Source organism: Eptesicus fuscus, chromosome 10 (assembly GCF_027574615.1).
Source record: "Eptesicus fuscus isolate TK198812 chromosome 10, DD_ASM_mEF_20220401, whole genome shotgun sequence".
In the NCBI taxonomy this organism is placed as follows: Eukaryota; Metazoa; Chordata; class Mammalia; order Chiroptera; family Vespertilionidae; genus Eptesicus; species Eptesicus fuscus.
Window position 1 is genome coordinate 3,620,794 of NC_072482.1, and position 18,535 is coordinate 3,639,328.

The 18,535-nt window shown below is 55.4% G+C and overlaps 4 protein-coding genes across 6 annotated transcripts; 3 read left to right on the top strand and 1 right to left on the bottom strand.

The window, feature by feature from the left end:
* Positions 1 to 23: 23 nt before the first annotated feature.
* Positions 24 to 5,308, top strand: RPS18 (ribosomal protein S18). The gene is made up of 6 exons (XM_028137038.2): positions 24 to 100; positions 572 to 670; positions 4,621 to 4,707; positions 4,791 to 4,892; positions 4,999 to 5,090; positions 5,191 to 5,308. Exons 1-6 carry the CDS (start codon positions 98 to 100, stop codon positions 5,264 to 5,266), a joined length of 459 nt encoding a protein of 152 aa, XP_027992839.1. The 5' UTR covers positions 24 to 97; the 3' UTR covers positions 5,267 to 5,308.
* A 239-nt stretch (positions 5,309 to 5,547) lies between these two features.
* On the top strand, positions 5,548 to 7,548 carry B3GALT4 (beta-1,3-galactosyltransferase 4). Of its 3 annotated transcripts, none has more exons than XM_054722506.1 (3): positions 5,548 to 5,583; positions 6,105 to 7,030; positions 7,144 to 7,548. In XM_054722506.1, exons 2-3 carry the CDS (start codon positions 6,128 to 6,130, stop codon positions 7,417 to 7,419), a joined length of 1,179 nt encoding a protein of 392 aa, XP_054578481.1. In that variant the 5' UTR covers positions 5,548 to 5,583; positions 6,105 to 6,127; the 3' UTR covers positions 7,420 to 7,548. The 3 variants fall into 3 exon arrangements, with proteins under 3 accessions (XP_054578481.1, XP_054578480.1, XP_054578482.1); XM_054722505.1 differs by lacking the exon at positions 5,548 to 5,583 and adding an exon at positions 5,631 to 5,994; XM_054722507.1 differs by lacking the exon at positions 5,548 to 5,583 and having other exon boundaries at positions 5,633 to 7,381.
* Positions 7,549 to 7,826: 278 nt separating this feature from the next.
* Positions 7,827 to 16,798, bottom strand: WDR46 (WD repeat domain 46). The gene is made up of 15 exons (XM_008160067.3): positions 16,610 to 16,798; positions 16,087 to 16,299; positions 15,897 to 15,977; positions 15,654 to 15,766; positions 15,444 to 15,531; positions 15,272 to 15,333; positions 14,910 to 15,014; positions 14,663 to 14,813; positions 14,417 to 14,552; positions 14,130 to 14,229; positions 8,862 to 9,175; positions 8,659 to 8,753; positions 8,411 to 8,506; positions 8,166 to 8,279; positions 7,827 to 8,079 (listed from the first exon to the last, which is right to left on the bottom strand). Exons 1-15 carry the CDS (start codon positions 16,766 to 16,768, stop codon positions 7,978 to 7,980), a joined length of 1,929 nt encoding a protein of 642 aa, XP_008158289.2. The 5' UTR covers positions 16,769 to 16,798; the 3' UTR covers positions 7,827 to 7,977.
* A 43-nt stretch (positions 16,799 to 16,841) lies between these two features.
* PFDN6 (prefoldin subunit 6) lies at positions 16,842 to 18,332 on the top strand. The gene is made up of 4 exons (XM_008160066.3): positions 16,842 to 17,380; positions 17,603 to 17,673; positions 17,757 to 17,881; positions 18,111 to 18,332. Exons 1-4 carry the CDS (start codon positions 17,317 to 17,319, stop codon positions 18,238 to 18,240), a joined length of 390 nt encoding a protein of 129 aa, XP_008158288.1. The 5' UTR covers positions 16,842 to 17,316; the 3' UTR covers positions 18,241 to 18,332.
* Positions 18,333 to 18,535: the final 203 nt, after the last annotated feature.

An 18,535-nucleotide genomic window follows, 5' to 3' on the forward strand; every position in this document is an offset into this window, starting at 1 on the left:
ACCAACATCACCCCGCCCCTTCCGCCTGCTCGCTATATAAGACTATTACGTAACTTCCGCTGTCTTTTCCACTGGAGGCCTGCACGCCGCTGCCGCCATGGTAAGACTCGAATCCGTCCGGGGATCCGGCGACATCGAACCGGGCAGGGAAGGTCTGCTATCAGGGAGCCGAAATCGCCCTGCTTTAGGGGACTGCAACTTTCTGTGTGGAACTTTGGATCGCGTCCTGGGAAGGAACGACTAGAGACTTCCGTTTCTGGGAGTGGGGCCAGAGGAAGAGTCGTTCCCCGGGCGCTCGAAAGCAGCGAAAGGCTTGGGCGTGCAGGGGGACCTCTGGCCTCCGCACTCGGAGTGTACTCTGGAGACAGGCAGGAGATTGGTCCTCTCCCAGAGGTTGCATTGCCCCCAAGCCCCAACATTTCAAGTGCCTGCTGTCTGCAGGACTAAGGAGTTTGCAGTTGGTGAAAACCTGAAGGGGGACCGATGCCCCCTGTGTGACGAGTTTAACGTCCTGCCTGAGGTTGTGATTTGATAGTTCACGGTGTCTGCTTTCTCCCCCAATCTCTATCAGTCTCTAGTGATTCCTGAGAAGTTCCAGCACATTTTGCGAGTACTCAACACCAATATCGATGGGCGGCGGAAAATAGCCTTTGCCATCACTGCAATTAAGGTAAAGGAGGGCAAGGAGTGGAGAACATGAATGAGTCTTAGGTTGTTAAGACCTAAGCTATAAGTGAGGCAAGGTTGAGGGAACGAGCCCCAACCAGATCACCTCAGCTGCTGGGTAACCCCCTGAACCCCTTTCCACATTTACCTGGAAGGTAAAGCCAGAGAATGGTCTCGGGTCAAGCCAGAATGTTTCACCTGGGGGGTGGGGAGTGGGTTTGTCTACAAGAATTCGCTGGGATTTTCCTGGACCGTCAGCCATCATCTTGAGGTCATTCTGTGTTTGGTTTCTGCTCCTTCCCTCAGTGCATCATAACAGCAACCCTTCCTGTGACATGTATATGCCCCATAAACCGGATAATTGTGCATCTTGGGTGGGTGGAAATGCCAACAGATTCCAAGTGTGAAGGAGCATAGCGGGGAGGGATGTCACTACATCACGAGCAGGACATTTCCTCACATTTCCAGAGGTGGAAGTCATCCCTCTTTCCAGTTAAAGGGGAACCAGTACTTGGCTCGTTGGGTGAAATAAGTTGGTGAATGCAAGCTTGGGTATCTCTTCACCAAACGAATGAACTCTTGGAGCCAAAGGGCGACATGCTATGTTTGTTCTCTGGAATACTTGTAATTAGTCGTGGAGATGGCTGAATGACTTCTTTTCCCACCGGCTGTGCACCCTCCAGCGTGGGAGCTAGTGTCTGCCTTGCTCACAGTTCCCAGCTTGTGTGTGATAGGTGCTCAGGCAGTGTTAGAGCGTGGATGTTATCAGGGATGCTTTTGTCTGGTTTCAAAGAATTTTAAAGGAAACTGATGAGTTTAAAACTAAAATCCTAGGTTCATCCAATTCCCTTGGTTCTTAATTCTGTACTGCAGGGATCTCAACTTTCATCCTTTGTAAGAAGGCTGCTTCTGTTACGGGGAACTAGTAAGGCAGTTTAAAGTCAGAAGCTCCTTTTCAAAAGATAATTAGACAAATGAAATGGTAAAGGGTGACCACGGTTAATGGGGTGCTTCTGTTAAACTGCCTCTCCAAAATGAGTTGGTAAAAACAACCCTCCAGGCCGGTGTCGGCTCCCTGGTTGAGCAAGGGCCCATGAACCGGGGGGGGGGGGGGGGGGGGGGGGGGGTCTGATTCCAGGTCAGGGCACATGCTAGATCCCCAGTAGGGGGTGTGCAGGAGGCAGCTGATTGATCGTTGATGTTTCTATCTGTCTCTGGAATCAATAAAAATATATTTACAAAGAACAACACCGAAGCAGTTTCAGGTACTGAATGAAGTCTCTAGGGATCCTGATGCCCTGCTTATTATTGGGAAAGTTATTTCTATAGATGAGGTTTTTGCTAATTTTGTGAAGAGCCAGCAAAGGCAGCTAGCTCTTCCTCTGGTAAGAGAACTAAAGCTTGGTCTTTTGTTAAGGACCTGGGATGGGGGAAAGGCAGGCTGAGTGGGGGGAGGGGTTCCTCTAAAGTGGTCAGCACAGTTAATTGCGGAAAGGGTGAGGAATGGAATGGGAGATGCCAAGAAGAGGTGTTGAGAGATCACCAAGATCCTGCACGGTTTCTCTGCTGTGACCCCTTCCTGGTGGTTTTTATTTCCACTTGTGGATTTTTGCTATGGGTGTTCTTTAGGACTGCCTGGTCTGCTCTTCCTCTAAATCGGGGGTAACTCATCTGTGGTTACTAATGACTGGGAGGTGTGAGGAACACTTATCCTGCCAGAATGCCAGTGGCCCTGTGAGCCGTCAGAGTGTTAGCTCTTCTATAATGTGGTCCAGGCCCTGGACTGCAAACACAACTGTTGGTTCCCTGTAGTGTAGTCTTCTGGATGGAAAAGGGGGCGTCTATGGATCTGGTTTACCTGTTTTTGCTTATGTAGGAACATTTGTGTAATTAAAATTAGGTATGAAACTTTAATTTCACAGAAATTTTTTAGTTTTAATGGGATTTTAAATTTATACTTAATAGGTCTAGTAAGTGTGTGTTCAGCATTCACCATGAGTAAACAAATGCACCGGCTGGGAAACATTCGGCCTGGCACCAGTTAGAACCACTGCAGAGTCCTGGCTGGTGTGGCATGCCCAGGTGTGGGCTGGATCCCCAGTGGGGGGCAGGCAGGAAGTAGCCATCCTCATTTCTATCTCCCTTCCTCTATCACTAAAATCAATAAAAACATTAAACTGCATAAAGTCACGCGACAATAGAACTAGTTATCTCACGATGCAGTGTGATTACATGCTAATCATTCCCTAAACATTGTTTACAAGGAGTGAAACTTGGACTTAAATATGTAGACTGTAATTGTAGCTATGTAATGTTTGTTGGTGAAATTACTAGTGTATTTCATCTGCACATATTAAGCCCTCGCCTTAGGGTTTATTTATTTATTTTTTTATATATATTTTATTGAATTTTTACAGAGAGGAAGAGAGAGGGATAGAAACATCGATGAGAGAGAAACATCGATCAGCTGCCTCCTGCACACCCCCTACTGGGGATGTGCCCGCAACCAAGGTGCATGCCTTTGATAGGAATTGAACCTGGGACCCCTCAGTCCTTAGGTCAACGCTCTATCCACTGAGCCAAACCGGTTTCGGCAGGGTTTATTTTTTTATAAGGGAGGGAGAGAAGCAAATCGGTTGCCTCCCATTCACACCTCTATTTGGGATGGAACCTGCAGCCTGGGCATGTGCCCTAACAGGGAATTGAACCTGAGACCCTTTGGTGCACGGGACGGCTCCAACTGCGGTCATCCCTATCCACACTGGCCAGGGCCCTGGGTCACTTGGTCGTACACAGGAAATCCCATCTTTCCTTGGGCTGTTGTAACAGGTTACCACAGACTTGGGTTAAAACAACAGAAACCTGGTCTCAGTTCTGTAGACTAAATAGCCAAGATCAAGGTGTCCCCAGGGCATGCTCCCTCTGTAGGCTCGAGGAATCCTTTCCGCCTCTTCTACCCTCTTGTAGTCAACCAGCAACCCTCAATATTCCTTTGTCTTGCAGCCACACACTTCAACTTCTTGACTTAGTTATCACATGGCTTTCCCTCTTTGTCTACATGTCCTCTCCTTAAGACATGGATTTAGGGGGTAGTCCTAATGCAGTATAGCCTCATTCTGACCATATTTTCAAAGATTCCTAATAAGGTAACATTCTGAGATCCTGGATGGAAATACATTGGGTGGGGGGCACTCTTGAACCCAGGCCACCATCCTTTACTGTCCAGATCTGTCTGGTTGGTATTTATATGATGCCACCAGTAAGTTTGATTTGGGCAGTAAGTTCCCTAGGGCCTGGTCAACTTTGAGCACCGACAGAATCAAGTTTGTGATCTTTAAAAACTGATCGTGGTGGCCCTGGCCAGGTAGCTCAGTTGATCAGAATGTGTCCCAAATACACCAAGGTTGTGGGTTCAATCCCCCATCAAGATATATACAAGAATCGATTGTAAAGGCATAAATAAGCGCAACAACAAATGGATGTTTCTCCCCCTCTTCCTCTCTAAAATCAGTACATAAAACTGATCATGGCTATGCAGTGGCTGGTCCAAAGACTTTGAGTTTCCAGGAGCTGACAACCCTGCCCGTGATCAAGCCTGCGGACCAAAAGACCTGCTGCTGTGGAGCTGGGTCCGCTTCAGGTGCCAGGCTCTGTGCCACCGCTTTGTCTGATGGCCAGCATTTATCCGGAAGTGCACATGCTGGGCAATACGAAGGGCGTTCCTGCTTTCCAGAGGTTATCTGCCCAAGTTCTTGGTCCAGCCCTGCGCCTGAACAAACCTATTTTCCTCTGTTGTACTTGATCATTAGGCTTCTTATCTGGGAAAGTGGGTGAGGTGCAGGTCATGTGGGCAAGCACCAGTTGTTACAGGCCCTACCTTTGTGTGTTTTTTTTAACAATTGGGGCGATAAAGGAAACAAATAACTCCAGCCCAATTCCCAAACCTCTCCTCAGGGTGTAGGGCGAAGATATGCTCACGTGGTGTTGAGGAAAGCAGACATCGACCTCACCAAGAGGGCAGGAGAGCTCACTGAGGACGAGGTGAGGACCCGCCAAGGGGGCCTGTGGGCTGGGCCTACCTCGGAATGGTGCCATGGGGATCTGACCTGTGTCCTGCCTGCCAGGTGGAACGTGTGATCACCATTATGCAGAACCCACGCCAGTACAAGATTCCAGACTGGTTCTTGAACAGACAGAAGGATGTGAAAGACGGGAAATACAGCCAGGTGTGTATTGAGATGAAAGATTGAAGAAAGGCAGGGCAACGGAGATGGGTCGGGGGGGAGGGAGGGGAGGCGGAATATAAGCATCCCTACCCTCTTCCGAACCCAGGTCCTGGCCAACGGTCTGGACAACAAGCTTCGTGAAGACCTGGAGCGGCTGAAGAAGATTCGGGCCCACAGAGGGCTGCGCCACTTCTGGGGGTGAGTCTGGGTGGAGGGCTCCTTTCCCTTCGTGCTGCCTTCTCTTCCCGATGTTTTGTGTGATGTGTGTGACCTGTGATCCTTCTTTTCTCACCTCCAGTCTTCGTGTTCGAGGCCAGCACACCAAGACCACAGGCCGCCGGGGTCGCACTGTGGGTGTGTCCAAGAAGAAATGAGTCTAGGCCTCGCCTGTTAATAAATAGTTTATACACCTATGGCTTCCCTTGTGATGTTTCTTGCTTCTGGGGACATTGATAGGGAATGCTAGCTATCGTGAGGACCCTGTTGGTCCTTTTCCCAAGTCTCTTCGCTGGTTTCCCACCCAGCTACCCAGTGTCCTTGGTTTTGGTTTAAGCAATGGTATCACTCCCTCCCCACCCTCCTAAGGTATGAGGTGTGGGAATAATCACAGCCTGTAGGGGGAGCCCAACCCGTTTTCCCGGGCTGGAGTGGAGAGTGCAGGTAGTTTGAGCCTAGTCTTCTGCAGCTCCGGGTGAGTTTTTGCAGGTTTTGGCCACCCTAGGTTTCTACAACCTGGGAGCTGGGTACAATTTCTTTGATACGGAACCAGGAACCGAGGGTCCGCATCGGTGCATCGGGAGGTAACACGTGGTTGGGGAGGAAGACCTACGTCAACACGCGCTGGTCCAATTACTTTCCTGTCCCCAGAAAGGCTCCCCTCCGCTATCGGCCACGCTGCAGGCGGGGTTCTGGGAACGCGCGGAGCCACACCCCTCCCGGGAATGGGGGGGCGCTGCCGCTCGGCGCCAGTGGGAGGCAGCTGGTGCGGCAGCTCCGCCAGCCATGGAGCTGAGCTTCCGGGTGGCGGGGCAGCGACCAGGTAACCTCCCCGCAGCTGCAGCCGTAGCCTCCTGTGTCCGCGTCTCCGCACCTTATGGCGCAGGTACCGCCCGCCATCTCCGCTCGCCCCATCCTAGGCGTGGTCGGTTAGGGACTCGGGCTGCCGAGAGCCGGCTCTGCGGCCTCCAACCGCCCTCTGTCTCCCGCTCCCAGGCTCCCTCTGACTGCGGCGCGCCATGCCCCTCAGCCTCTTTCGGCGCCTTCTCCTCGGCGCCCTGCTGCTGGTGATAGTCTGGGCCCTCTTCGGGCCCTCGGGCCTCGGGGAGGAGCTGCTGAGCCTCTCGCTAGCGTCGCTGCTCCCAGCACCGGCCTCGCCGGGGCCGCCCCTGGCCCTGCCGCGTCTCCTGATCCCCAACGAGGACGCCTGCGGTGGCCCCGGCGCCCCTCCCTTCCTGCTCATCCTGGTGAGCACGGCCCCCGAGAACCTCAACCAAAGAAACGCCATTCGGGCCTCGTGGGGCGGGCAGCGCGAGGCCCGAGGGCTTAGGGTGCAGACTCTCTTCCTTCTGGGAGAGCCTGGCGGGCGGCATCCCGCCCGGGGCTCCCTTGAGAACGACCTGGAGCGGGAGTCAGTGGCCCGCGGGGACATCCTGCAGGCGGCCTTCCAGGACTCCTACCGCAACCTGACCCTCAAGACGCTCAGCGGGCTGAGCTGGGCGGACAAACACTGCCCCCGGGCCCGCTACATCCTCAAGACCGACGACGATGTGTTTGTCAACGTTCCGGAACTGGTATCCGAGCTGGTCCGGCGAGGGGGCCGTTGGGAGCAATGGGAGAGGGGCATGGAGCCCCAGAGAGAGGCGGAGGCTGGAGATGGAGGGTGGGAAGGAGGCAGCCCCACCCCGGTGCGCCAGCCCATGCCGCTTCTGTACCTGGGCCGCGTGCACTGGCGGGTGCACCCCTCTCGGACTCCAGGGGGCAAGCACCAGATCTCAGAGGAGCAGTGGCCGGCCACCTGGGGCCCTTTCCCACCCTACGCCTCGGGCACAGGATATGTGTTGTCAGCTTCCGCTGTGCAGCTCATCCTCCAGGTGGCCAGCCGGGCACCCCTTCTGCCACTGGAAGATGTCTTTGTGGGGGTAAGTGCCCGACGAGGAGGCCTCACCCCAACCCACTGTGTCAAGCTGGCTGGTGCCACCCACTATCCCTTGGACCGGTGCTGCTACGGGAAATTCCTGCTGACGTCCCACAGGTTGGACCCCTGGAAGATGCAGGAAGCCTGGAAGCTGGTGGGCGGCTCCGAGGGGGAAAGGACTGCGCCCTTCTGCTCCTGGCTCCAGGGAGTCCTGGGCATCCTGCGGTGTCGGGTAATAGCCTGGCTTCACAGCTGAGAGGACCCGGGCCATTGGAGAGGAGTGAGGAGCGGAGGGACCAGCCAGCTCCCCCACCTTCCTCCCGGGCCCGAGGCGTCTGGCTGCAACTGGACAGCTTCCTTAAACAAGATGCGCAGTCTGTCACTGAAGCCTGAAGGATTCAGGGGAAACCCAGGGTCGGCCTGCCAGCCCCAAAGATGCTCCTCAGGAGAGGAAAACAATGCTGCGGTCATCCCCCATCACGGCAGGAGGGGCAGGAGCCCCTCAATAAATTGGTCTTTCTACTTCCTCGAGTGCAGTGTGGTCCGCACCAGGAGTCCCGGCACACAGCCTGGGGGCCTGGGCCCTGCCAGCCCGCTGGTGGGAAGCACATCCCCAGGGACTCGGGAGAGCGCAGCCTCTCTGAGGAGAAGGGCCCCTAGCGAGCAAAGATAAGGCCACAGCAACCACAAGATACGGGGTGGGGGGAGCGGCGGGACACGTGACCACTTGGAGCCTAGAGCAGCCCCATGCTGGGCAAAGGAAGGGGACAGGTACACAGGATGATCCAGACACATTATCCGAAAACGTCACTGCTTTAATGCCTACCCCGGAGCCAGCTGTCTAGTCCCAGCTGGGGAAGGGGCACCTGCCCCTCCTCATTCCAGGGACAGGAATTCCCCCACAGGTGATCTTGGGGAGAGTGCTGTTCCCAGGCCATCTTGGGGCCTGGCTCAGCGCACAAATCTGTCCAGGGCAGATGGCCGGGCCCCCACGGGCTTGGCTGCCTTCTCTTGCTTCTGTGGCTGCTGCTCCAGGCTCTGTCGGACTTTGTCCTGGGAAGATAGGGGGCAAAGTGAGAAGTGGCAGAAGGAGGGTACAGCCTGTGGGAGGCCTGGCCCAGCCCCAAATGCTCCTTTACCCTGTGTTCCTCGTCCATGACCTTCCTCTTCCTCTTCACCAGGCTTGCTGTCGAGCTTCGGCCCTTCAGCTTTGGCTTTGGCTGGAACGGAGCCTTGGACTCTGGGTCGTAGCCCTGGGGAAGGGGCCAGGGGAGAAGTCTGTAACAGCCTCAGAGACAGGGAACTGTGGCAGCACCCACTGCTGTACCACACTTCCGGGATGTGGTGGGTGAGGCTGCGCCTGGGACTCGGGTCTGCTCCCTACCAGCCTCTCTATCCGTTCCTTCTTTGCCTGCTCCAGAGAGATGACATCAACCTCTGCCAGGGCTCGTGGGTCCAGACAAATGAGCTCTGCAGGAACCTGGAGGCGTCAGAGAGGGACAGGAATGGTGAGGAGGGTGACCCCAAAGGGGGACTGAAGCCAGGCTGGTTGCTGAATCCAACTCTCCAAGACCCCCAGTGTGAGCGCTTCCCTCAACCCCAACCCCAGTCCCCACGTCCCCACGTCCTCACCTTCTCCAGCAGGGCCTTCACCTCCCACTCCTGCCTCTGCTTCCGGCTCCGGTACGGATTACTCTCCAGGCCATCGAAGTTGGGCTCAGCAGCCCCTGGGGGAGGGGAGAGCGTGGAGCCATAAACAAGAATCCAGTTCAGCATTCCAGCCTGACCAGCCCCCTGCTCCCGGCTACCTCAGGCCCCCCCCTTGGCCCACTCACCAGGGACCAGCATGCTGGTGATGCCCCCGCTGTGCCCCACCCCCAGCACGTCTTCAAAGGGGCAGAACTGAAGGCCGTGCACGTGGCCTGAGAGCCGGTGGGTGAGATAGGGCTTCTCCAGGGAGGGTGGGCTGGCCTTGCCCTGCCCTGCCCATATGTTGACCACATCACCCATTCCCGCGGCCAGCAGTCCCCGCTGGGAGAAGGCCAGCTGCCCCGCTCCCTGGGGCAGGGTCCGCGCACTCAGAGGCTGGAACTTCCCTCGCAAGTCAAAGATCTTCAGCTGGTGGTCCAGGCCAGAGGTGGCCATGTGCCTGGGGGAGTAGGGAGGACCAATTACTTTGGAGTAAGGGGTAGCAGTGAGCGGGCCTGTGGCCGAGTCCAGGCATCAAGTTTGGTTGGGGAGAAAAAAGACTGATGGTAACCACAACCACCACACCGAACACTGCAAACAGCCTCCTGCCACACGTCACGCAACTCTACTAGGCTGTATTTCCCTTTGACAAATGAGGACACAAGCTCAGAGAAAGGAAAGCAGGGCGAGAGGTAGATCTAGGATCCAAGGCACCTATTCAAGACGTGAACCAAAGGGAGAGTGCCCATGACGTGGACCTAAATCACGTCCCACTGCACAGACGGCAGCACGCGGCTCAGCAAAGGGGAGGGCCAGGGAGGGTGGACTGCAGTGGTCAGGAGGCCTTCCTGGGGAGACCGGGATATGAGCCGTTCTCAGAATTCTCCAGAAAGCAGGAGCAGACACAGCGGGTACAAATGATGAGCAGGAGAGGGGAGGCGGAGGGGTGTTTCCAGGTCTGGCAGGTGTTTCCAGGGTCAGCAGGGGACAAGTTGCAGGGACTCTGTCAAGTCAGACTGGGACTCCAACGCCCCAGCCGTACCCTCTGGCCATCGCAAGCCACCACGGAAGATGGCACGGACCTGAGGAAACCTTAGCCAGTCATGCAGCCACCTGCTAGAGGGCCCGACTCGACCCCCTTCCCAGAGCAGGGCTGGGTCGCTGACCAGGTCCTCTCAAGGAACCGGGCACTGCACAGCTCCTTTATTTTCCCAGGCTGCCTTTCTGCCTGTGTTCAAGCTGCTCCTCAGCGAGGGAGGCTGCAGAGGAGCCAGCCAGGCCAGGAGACGCACGTTTGCAAAGGGCCACGGTTGCTCGCTCTCGCTGTGGCTGAGCCCAGGAGGAGGGGACTGAAGAGTTCCTCGGATCAAAGGGCCCAGCTGGATACTTCTGACAAGACTCTCAGGGCCAGCTCCACCCAAGGGCTCCTGGCACAGGGCCACACCCGTCAGCGCACCAACTCCGGGCACATCCTGACTCCTCACCCACCGCTGGGAACCTCTGCAAATACCAGGTGCGCATGCCGGCCACACTACCATGTGACTAAGCGTGGTAAACAGTCCAGCTTTAAGAACCCAATCCCAATTGGAATCCAGTTCCAAAAAGCCTCTTATGGAAGACGGCGATCCTCATCTCTGGAGCCCTGAGCCCTGCGGAGGACCTGGGGGCTGGACCTGCGGTCAGAGACCGGAGCCACTCAGCACTGGTGCTGAGCAAAGCTCAGTGAACGAGCTCATTAAGCCCCCGAAGAGGAGCAGCTGAACAGGCAGCCCGGAAGGCAAACTACAGAAGGCAGCGAGCCCGGGCCGGGCCTCGCACTGGCCAGGCAGGCCCAGCTATGGGTCCAAAGAGGCAGAACCAACTCACTTGGCACCAAAGATACAACTCTGGGAGTCTAAGGGGTCCGAGCCACTGGAGACTTTCATTAGGTGGGGCCACTTCGTTTTTCCTTTTCCTGATTTCCTTTCAAACAACTTACAAATATAGTTGCGTAGTTTCTATTTAACGTAGAGGGTTCTTGAGCAGCGGGTGAGAGGACAGCAGCCTGTGGGGAAGGTTGTTCTGACAACGCCCGGGGAGCAGGCAGGAGGGAGGCTTGAGGCTGGAAGCAGCTGAGAGCACCGCACAGGCCACTGAGCCAGCGAGGGTGCAGGGGACCTGTGAGGGACAGGCAGCCAGGACCTCACGGGCTCGTGAACAGCAGAGCTGGGCACCCAGACGGCGCTCGGCAAACAGTGCTTTTGAATTCTCCTCCGGGTGGCTAAGGAACACGGGGCTGTGTAGCTAGCTAGTGGTGTCCAAGAAGTCAGATTGTGTGCGACAGGAAAATGTGGCAGAAAAGGAGCAGGCAAGGAGGAGCCTGGGAGTTGGGTGTCCGATCCAGTGATGGCACATCAAGTCTGGGGTGACAGAGACAACTGAGTAGCACCTGGATGCCCCACCTGGCCAATCACTCATCCCTGAAAACGACTGCCACCTGTTTTTGTGAAGGAAGTGTAAGTGCAACACTGCAGCAAGGCAGACTCATTCATCCTTATGCCCCAGAACCTTAGCACAGAGCCCAGCGAAGGCCCGATGAATGAAAGGAATTAGAAGAAAACACAGGAATCTGTGTGAAAAACTCTCCGACAGATACACACACACACACACACACACACACACACACACACACACCAGACAGAACAGCTGTGAAATGCAAATACCCTCAGGAAGCACAGAAATTCCAAGCAAACCCACCTCCCTGCCCTCACCCCAGCCGGACCTAAAGGGAACGGTGTGTTCACAGACGGCGACGGTGAAGGCAGTGCTCCCTGCTCACTGGCTCCATGCTAAGCTCTGTGTGCCCGAACTCGCTTTACCGTCTACGACAGCTTTTTTTTTTTTTTTTTGCTATCTACATACTTTATTTATTTTTAATTTATTTACTGACTAAGGTATTACATATGTGTCCTTATCCCCCCATTGCCCCTCCCAACCCCCCACTCAAACCTCAGAGGGAAGGTAGGGGAGGGTGGGGGTGAGGGGGAGAGATCAACCGTCTACAACAGCTCAGCCCAGGACTGGCAAACTGGCCAAACAAATCCGGCCCACCACCTACAGCTGAGAATGATTTGTACGCTAAGTGGTTGGGAAAAAAAAAATCAAATGAATATTTCAAGCCCAGCTAGTGTGGCTAAATGATTGAGCATCAGTAGGTCACGGTTTGATTCCTGGTCAGGGCACATGCCTGGGTTGCGGGCACGATCCTGGTGTGGGGCACTGATTAATGAGTCTCTCTCATCATTGATGTTTCTATCTCTCTCCCTTCCTCTCTGAAATCAATCAAAATATACTAAAAAAATAAATAAACAAAAGGCCCTAAGCAGTTTGGCTCAGTGGACAGAGCATTGGCCTGTGGACTGAAGGGTCCTAGGCTCGATTCCGGTCAAGGGCATGTATCTTGGTTGCAGGCACATTCCCAGTTGGGGGTGTGCAGGAGGCAGCTGATTGATATTTCTCTCTCATCGATGTTTCTAACTCTCTATCAGGGTGGGGGGCGTGGCCTGAAGTCCCCTGTCAAGCCCCACCTGATGGAGGGGCACGGCCTGAGGTCCCCTAACCCAGCACCAGGACAGGAAACGCACCTTGAGGTCCCCCATCAAGCCCCGCTGGGCGGGGGGCATGGCCTCAAGGTCCCCTGGCCTGACACCGGAGCAGGGGGCGAGGCCTGAGGTCCCTGTCAAGCCCTGCTGGGTGGGGGGTGTGGCCTGAGGTCCCCCCCGGCCTGGTGCCAAGGCGGGAGGTGCGGCCTGAGGTCCCCCGGCCTGGTGCTCGGGTGGGGGACACAGCCTGAGTTCCCCCGACCCAGCACTGGGGGTGCACCTTGAGGTCCCCTGTCAAGCTCTGCTGGGTGGGGGGCACAGCCTGAGGTCCCATGTCAAGCCCAGCCAGGCAGAGGGCACAGCCTCAGGTCCCCTGGCCCTGTGCTGGGGCTGGAGGCGCGGCCTGAGGTCCCCCTCAAGCCCTGCTGGGCGGGGGTTGCGGTCTGAGGTCCACCGGCCTGGTGCCGGGGTGGGGGGCATGGCCTGAAGTACCCTGTCAAGCCCCACCTGGTGGGGGGCACGACCTGAGGTCCCCCAGCCTGGCACTGGGGCGGGGGAGCAGCCTGAGGTCCCCTAGCCCAGCACCAGGATTGGAAGCGCACCTTGAGGTCCCCCGTCAAGCCCCGATGGGTGGGGGCGTGGCCTGAGGTCCCCTGTCAAACCCCACTGGGCGGGAGAGAGCGTAGCCTCAGGTCCCTGCTGATTGCTCGTTAAGGCTCTTTATGGGAACTTGGCTTCAGCTGTGTGTGCAGCCATCTTTGTGACGGAGTGATGGTCAATTAGCATATCCCTCTTTATCAGATAGGACTGTGCTCACAAATGGTCTTACTGGAACACAACCACGTTCACTCTACTGCTTTCGCGCTACATTAGCACAGCAGAGTGGTCAAGACAGACACTGACATGGCATCACTTCCCGCTGCTGCTGGAGTCGCAGCCACAGGGTCACAACCTGACAGCACTCCGAGCACCTCCCAGCCACCTGCCCCATTACCTGCCTGACTGCAAGACATTGTCAAGGATAAAATATGTAAAATCTCTCTACAGATCAGCATTAACAGATACACATTTGCAGTCGAGTTTGATAACTCTGAACACTAACTCTGAATATCAATTAAGCAATATATCCTCAAAAAGAGGAATCTAATTCTTCCCATTAGTAGACCTGTATTTGAAAAATATTGCATTCAATTATTACATTTTGAATTTCATTGTTTAAAAATTTGTGGTACTATTTTTTTTCTTATTCAGATATCTACATAATACCCTCGATTTTGCCTCTTGGCCAGCAAAGCCTAAAACATTTACTATCTGGCTTTTATATATGTATATATATGTACATGTACATATATATATTGATTTCAGAGAGGAAAAGAGAAATATCTATGATGAGAGAGAATCATCTATTGGCTACTGCCTGGTTCCCCCTTCCCCCCCCCCCCCCGCCCCCCCCACTGGGGATGGAGCCCACTACCAGGAGCCCTGACCGGCCTGGCGCTGGGATGGGGGGGAGCAGCCTGAGGTCCCCTGACGTCCTGCTTCATAAGTCGATGCTCAACCACTGAGCCATGCCAGCCGGGCCTACCAGGCTGTTTATAGAAAAAGTTTGCTGACCCTTGAGCTAGACACTCATGCCCCCACTCTCAGGGTGAGGAAAGTGTGGCTCACAGAGTTATGTAATGTGCCCACACCCACGTGGCTGGTCAGTGGTGGCACCAGGACTTAAACCCAGGCAGCTTGATGCAGAGTCTGTGCTCTTAAAGACACCCGGCCTTCCACACCTTTCTATCCAGCTGTGACCACCAGCACCTCATGCCCCAACAAGTGACTTACGTGCCTGTAGAATCTACTGCCACAGCCCGGACCCCCCCGCGGTGACAGAGAATCTTTGCCAGCGGCTCCTTCATGGCCGGACTCCATAAGGACACAGTACCTGGCGGTCAGAGGAGAAGAGCCAAAGTGGGCACCGAGGGGATTAAACTGGGAAAAGATGGAGACTCTAGACCAAGAGGAGTCCAGAGAGGAAGGTAAAAGGCAACTTTACGGGACTCGTGAAGCACAAACAGAGAAGAAAAGCAGGGTAGGATGGCCAGAGAGTCAAATCTCAGCCAGGGACCAACCATTGCTGTGCCCAAGGTGGATGACGGCGTTGTAAGGGTTCTGTGTCATGACGTCCAGTCGTCCAGCCCGGGCATTCAGAGCCGCCACAATCTTCCCCACGGACACGTCCAGGTAGGTCAGAAAGCCTGTCTCTGACTGAGAGAAAAATGAGTCCTGACTGCACTGTCCGCCCTCTACTGGGGTGCCAGAGGAGGCCTGGTCTTCTCAGGGGCTCCCACCCAGTCCCTGTGCTGACAGCCACTCACAGATGTGGCCAGGAGGAAGTGGAAAGGCAGGAACTCAAGCCGCGTGACGCGGTCGCAGCGGCGGATGCAGTGGAGTTCAATTCCCTGGTTGTCATAGATGTGAAGCCAGCGGTTCTGAGCGACAGCAAGCAGTGCCTCCGAATGCAGGAACCTGGGAGGAGAGGGCAGAGGGTAAGGGGTCACAGCTGTCATTCAATCAAGAAGGGCTGTCTCACCGCCACTGACCCCTGACGGACAGGCTACTGACCGGATGTCCCGCACCGCCTCCATGACGTTGATCTCACACATGAGCTTCTTTGTCACCCAGTCAAGGGCAGCCACGTGACCGCGGCGCCCTCCAAAAGCCAAGTGTCTGTTGGAGGTGGGAACAAGCAGGGTGTCAATGCAGGGGAGCACCCTCAGACCATGTGAGGTCTTCATGCCAGCCCCTTCCTTCCAGGTGAGAGGAGAGACGTTATACGTGTTCACCCTCACATGCAAGCACATCACAGGACACATCCCACATCAACAACCCAAACACACACCGGTGTGGCTGAGGTGGGCCTGGCTGAGGTGGTTAAGGAGACGTGCCCTCATCCCAGTTCCAGAGTCACTAGAATTCAACCTTACCTCCCAGTCTGAGAGTAATTCAGCCTGTAGGGTCCAAACTGTCGCAAGTTCAAGTCAAAGTGCTGGGAAAGGGAAGAGTTAAAAAAGAATCAAGAACTCAATGGCTCACTTCAGTGATCCCCCTTCTAGCCCCCCTTCGTCTTACCTGGCCCAGGCCCATCCCCAGGCTCACCTTGGCTGCACTGGCGATGTCCACAGCCTCCACGATGTCCGCCTGCCGAACCCTGGCTGTGTCCTCCCCGTCCTCCCCTTCCAGAAACCTGCAAGTGAGTGTTGGAGCTGCAGTAAAGCTTCCTACTGTGAAGTAAGTGCACAACATGAAAACGGGAAAGGACAGTCCCACAAAGCGGGGCTGGAGGGGCCCGGATCAGGGGCCGCTCACCCAGGTTCCTCAGCAAGCAGCAGCTCAGAACGAGCAGCTTTGACACTTATTTCCTCTTCCTCCGCTTCAGCCACCTCAAGCCGGCTTCGGGTTTTGGACTTAGAATGTGGCAGCTACAACATCGTTGGTGGGGAAGATATGGGGGGAAAAACACTGTGAAGTCACAAGAGAGCCACCTGGTCCCATCTCCATCCATCTCATCCAGACACTCCCTGCCTACAACCCCTCTCAGACTGTCCTCACCTTTTTGGATTTGTCAATGCGACGGAACTTCTGAGCAACCTCCACAGAGACCGGGGCGGGGCCTGGGAATGGGTCCTGGGCCTGGGGCAGGGAGGAGGCAATTCGCTGACAGGCTCGGATTGAACCCAACCTTCGCATCCTCAAAGCACAAGGCAACTTGCCTCGCTACCCTATCAGGTCCCATGCTCACCCCCGACACGCTCGGCGGAGGCTCCGCATTCCTCTGTTCTCGGGGTTTCTTTAAGCTCTGGGGCTTCTTGGAGATGCGAGACTTCTTTGGGGTGTGAGTGTTCTTTGGCTTCTGGGGGCGGAGCTCTCGATTCCTCTTCTTGTTAGGAGGGGGCTCTGGAGAGGCTGTAGCAGTGGTCGGACTGATCTCTTCCTCCCAGTATCGCCGCGGTTTCTTTTATATATATTATTATTATTTCAGAGAGGAAGGGAGAGAGAGAAACACCAATGATGAGACAATCATAGACGGCTGCCTCCTGCACGCCCCGCACTGGGGCTAGAGCCTGCAACCCGAGCATGTGCCCCCACGGGGAATGGAACCATGACCTCCTGGTTCACAGGTCAACGCCCAACCACTGAATCAGGCCCGCTGGGCTCCTGGCGGTTTCCACGGGCAGATCAGAAGCCCTGATGCTCCGCGGCCCCTGCCCCGCCCCTCCGACCCCGGGGTTGAAAACGTTCCTTCCGCCCCAGAAGATCTCTACCTTTTTCTTGTTCTGAAGTTTATCTTTCTTGGGAGGGATATCCCTGCCCGGCTTGGGGGCAGTCTCCATCCTGCCCACCCTAAGGACGATCCACGTGCCAACTCCTCTCAGCTGTCCCACAGGCTCACAGGTATCTCCCGGAAGTCCTCCAGCCCTCATCCAATCAGCGCTGTACCAGGTGTGAAGCCTAACGTCGCCATCTTGAATGAGGGCGGCTCGCGCTTAAGGGGCCAGGCGGACCTTGGTCCCGCTCCTCCGAGTGGCTGCTTATGCACGAGTAACGAAAGAAAGGCAAGTCCGGGACCAGGTCCCAAGAAACGGTGCGGTTGATTTTTCCATCTTCGCGTCTCCATCTTTCCTGGAATCTTCAAAATTTGTATTTTTAGCAGAATGCCGCTTATTAAACGCGTCTGAACTACAATTCCCGGCAAGCATCAGATGGTAGCATTCCCAGCATTCTTTGTTTACTTCCGGGTTTATAATTACTGAAGGGAGAACGAGTGAGGCAGGGTTTCGGTTTGGGGTCTCGTTTCAACTGCCACCCCCTACGGCCTGGGCCGTGTGGATACGAACGGGAGAAGCTGCTGTGCCCCGAGAGGCCGCCGCTCAAGAGTGCTGTCATCTCCGCAAGCCAGGCCTTACCGGGAGCTCGGGGGCCTTCCAGAGTGAGACACCCAGCGCCCCTCTCCCGCCGGCTCGCCGCCGCCATGGCTGAGCTGATCCAGAAGAAGCTACAGGGAGAAGTGGAGAAATACCAGCAGCTGCAGAAGGGTAAGGGAGAGGGTCGGCGCAGCTTCCCCCGATCCCTGCACTCCGAACCCAAAGCCATACTAAGGTCGTGTTTTCTTACCCACCCCCACCCCCCGGACGCGCCGCCCCATCCTTGACTGCCTCCCCACCTCCATCTTCTTCTGACTAGGATTGTGGGGTCTGGTAGCACTTGTGTTTTCTCTAATAAAGTCTTTCCTGCCACCCACACTCCCCCACCCCTAGACTTGAGTAAATCCATGTCAGGGCGGCAGAAGCTTGAAGCACAACTAACAGAAAATAATATCGTGAAGGAGGTGAGATTGGGATTTGTGGGGCAAGGAGGGAGGGGGCTGTACTGGCAAGGATTCTGACGTTATGTGCCCCACGCCTCCACCAGGAACTGGCCTTGCTGGATGGGTCCAACGTGGTCTTTAAACTTCTGGGTCCCGTGCTGGTCAAACAGGAGCTGGGGGAGGCTCGGGCCACAGTAGGGAAGAGACTGGACTATATCACAGCTGAAATGTGAGTCTTTGTCCCCCACCCTGATGCGCCTGACACCACCGGAGGAGAGGTGTTGGGAACCACTGAGGAGCTCTAGAGCAGCTCAATTGTCCACTTCCTCCAACCCCTTCCCCTTTAACCTCTTCCCCTCCCTGCCCTAGATCTCAAGTTGTCCACTGATCTTTCTTGCCTTCAGCATCCTCAGTAAGTCTCCCTAACTGATTTGCTTGTCTCTCTTGCCTCTTCTCAGTAAGCGATACGAATCCCAGCTCCGGGACCTCGAGCAGCAGTCAGAGCAACAGAGGGAGACCCTTGCTCAGCTGCAGCAGGAGTTCCAGCGGGCCCAGGCGGCAAAGGCAGGGGCTCCTGGCAAGGCCTGACCCTATGGTTGGGGGGCAGGGGAACCCAGGCAGCTCTAGGGTCTATACTGTAGCTAATAAAATGTGAAAACACCTGGCTGTTTGACCAGCCACTTCTGTCATAATTGTCTTCATCCATTATCCCAGCCCCTTCCACCTAATGTATATACACCACCTGTTACGTCAAGTCCAAATTCTTGCAACTGGAATCTGTGAGTCATCCATCCTTTTTTGAGACTATCTCAAGCCTCATCTGTAGATAAAACACTTAGCTTGGTTGGCATGCCCTTTAGGAAACATGAGGGCATTTACAATG

Excerpts from the sequence above, each read along its gene's own strand:
- RPS18 (XM_028137038.2), top strand. Across the intron at positions 671-4,620 it reads TTGCCATCACTGCAATTAAG|GGTGTAGGGCGAAGATATGC; the intron begins GTAAAGGAGGGC and ends ACCTCTCCTCAG. Across the intron at positions 5,091-5,190 it reads GGGCTGCGCCACTTCTGGGG|TCTTCGTGTTCGAGGCCAGC; the intron begins GTGAGTCTGGGT and ends TCTCACCTCCAG.
- B3GALT4 (XM_054722506.1), top strand. The coding sequence starts at position 6,128 with ATGCCCCTCAGCCTCTTTCGGCGCCTTCTCCTCGGCGCCCTGCTGCTG. Across the intron at positions 7,031-7,143 it reads TGGAAGATGTCTTTGTGGGG|GTTGGACCCCTGGAAGATGC; the intron begins GTAAGTGCCCGA and ends GACGTCCCACAG.
- WDR46 (XM_008160067.3), bottom strand. The coding sequence starts at position 16,768 with ATGAGGGCTGGAGGACTTCCGGGAGATACCTGTGAGCCTGTGGGACAG. Across the intron at positions 14,553-14,662 it reads ACTTCCTCCTGGCCACATCT|TCAGAGACAGGCTTTCTGAC; the intron begins GTGAGTGGCTGT and ends TTTTTCTCTCAG. Across the intron at positions 8,507-8,658 it reads TGAAGGCCCTGCTGGAGAAG|GTTCCTGCAGAGCTCATTTG; the intron begins GTGAGGACGTGG and ends TGACGCCTCCAG.
- PFDN6 (XM_008160066.3), top strand. The coding sequence starts at position 17,317 with ATGGCTGAGCTGATCCAGAAGAAGCTACAGGGAGAAGTGGAGAAATAC. Across the intron at positions 17,381-17,602 it reads ATACCAGCAGCTGCAGAAGG|ACTTGAGTAAATCCATGTCA; the intron begins GTAAGGGAGAGG and ends CCCCACCCCTAG. Across the intron at positions 17,882-18,110 it reads GACTATATCACAGCTGAAAT|TAAGCGATACGAATCCCAGC; the intron begins GTGAGTCTTTGT and ends GCCTCTTCTCAG.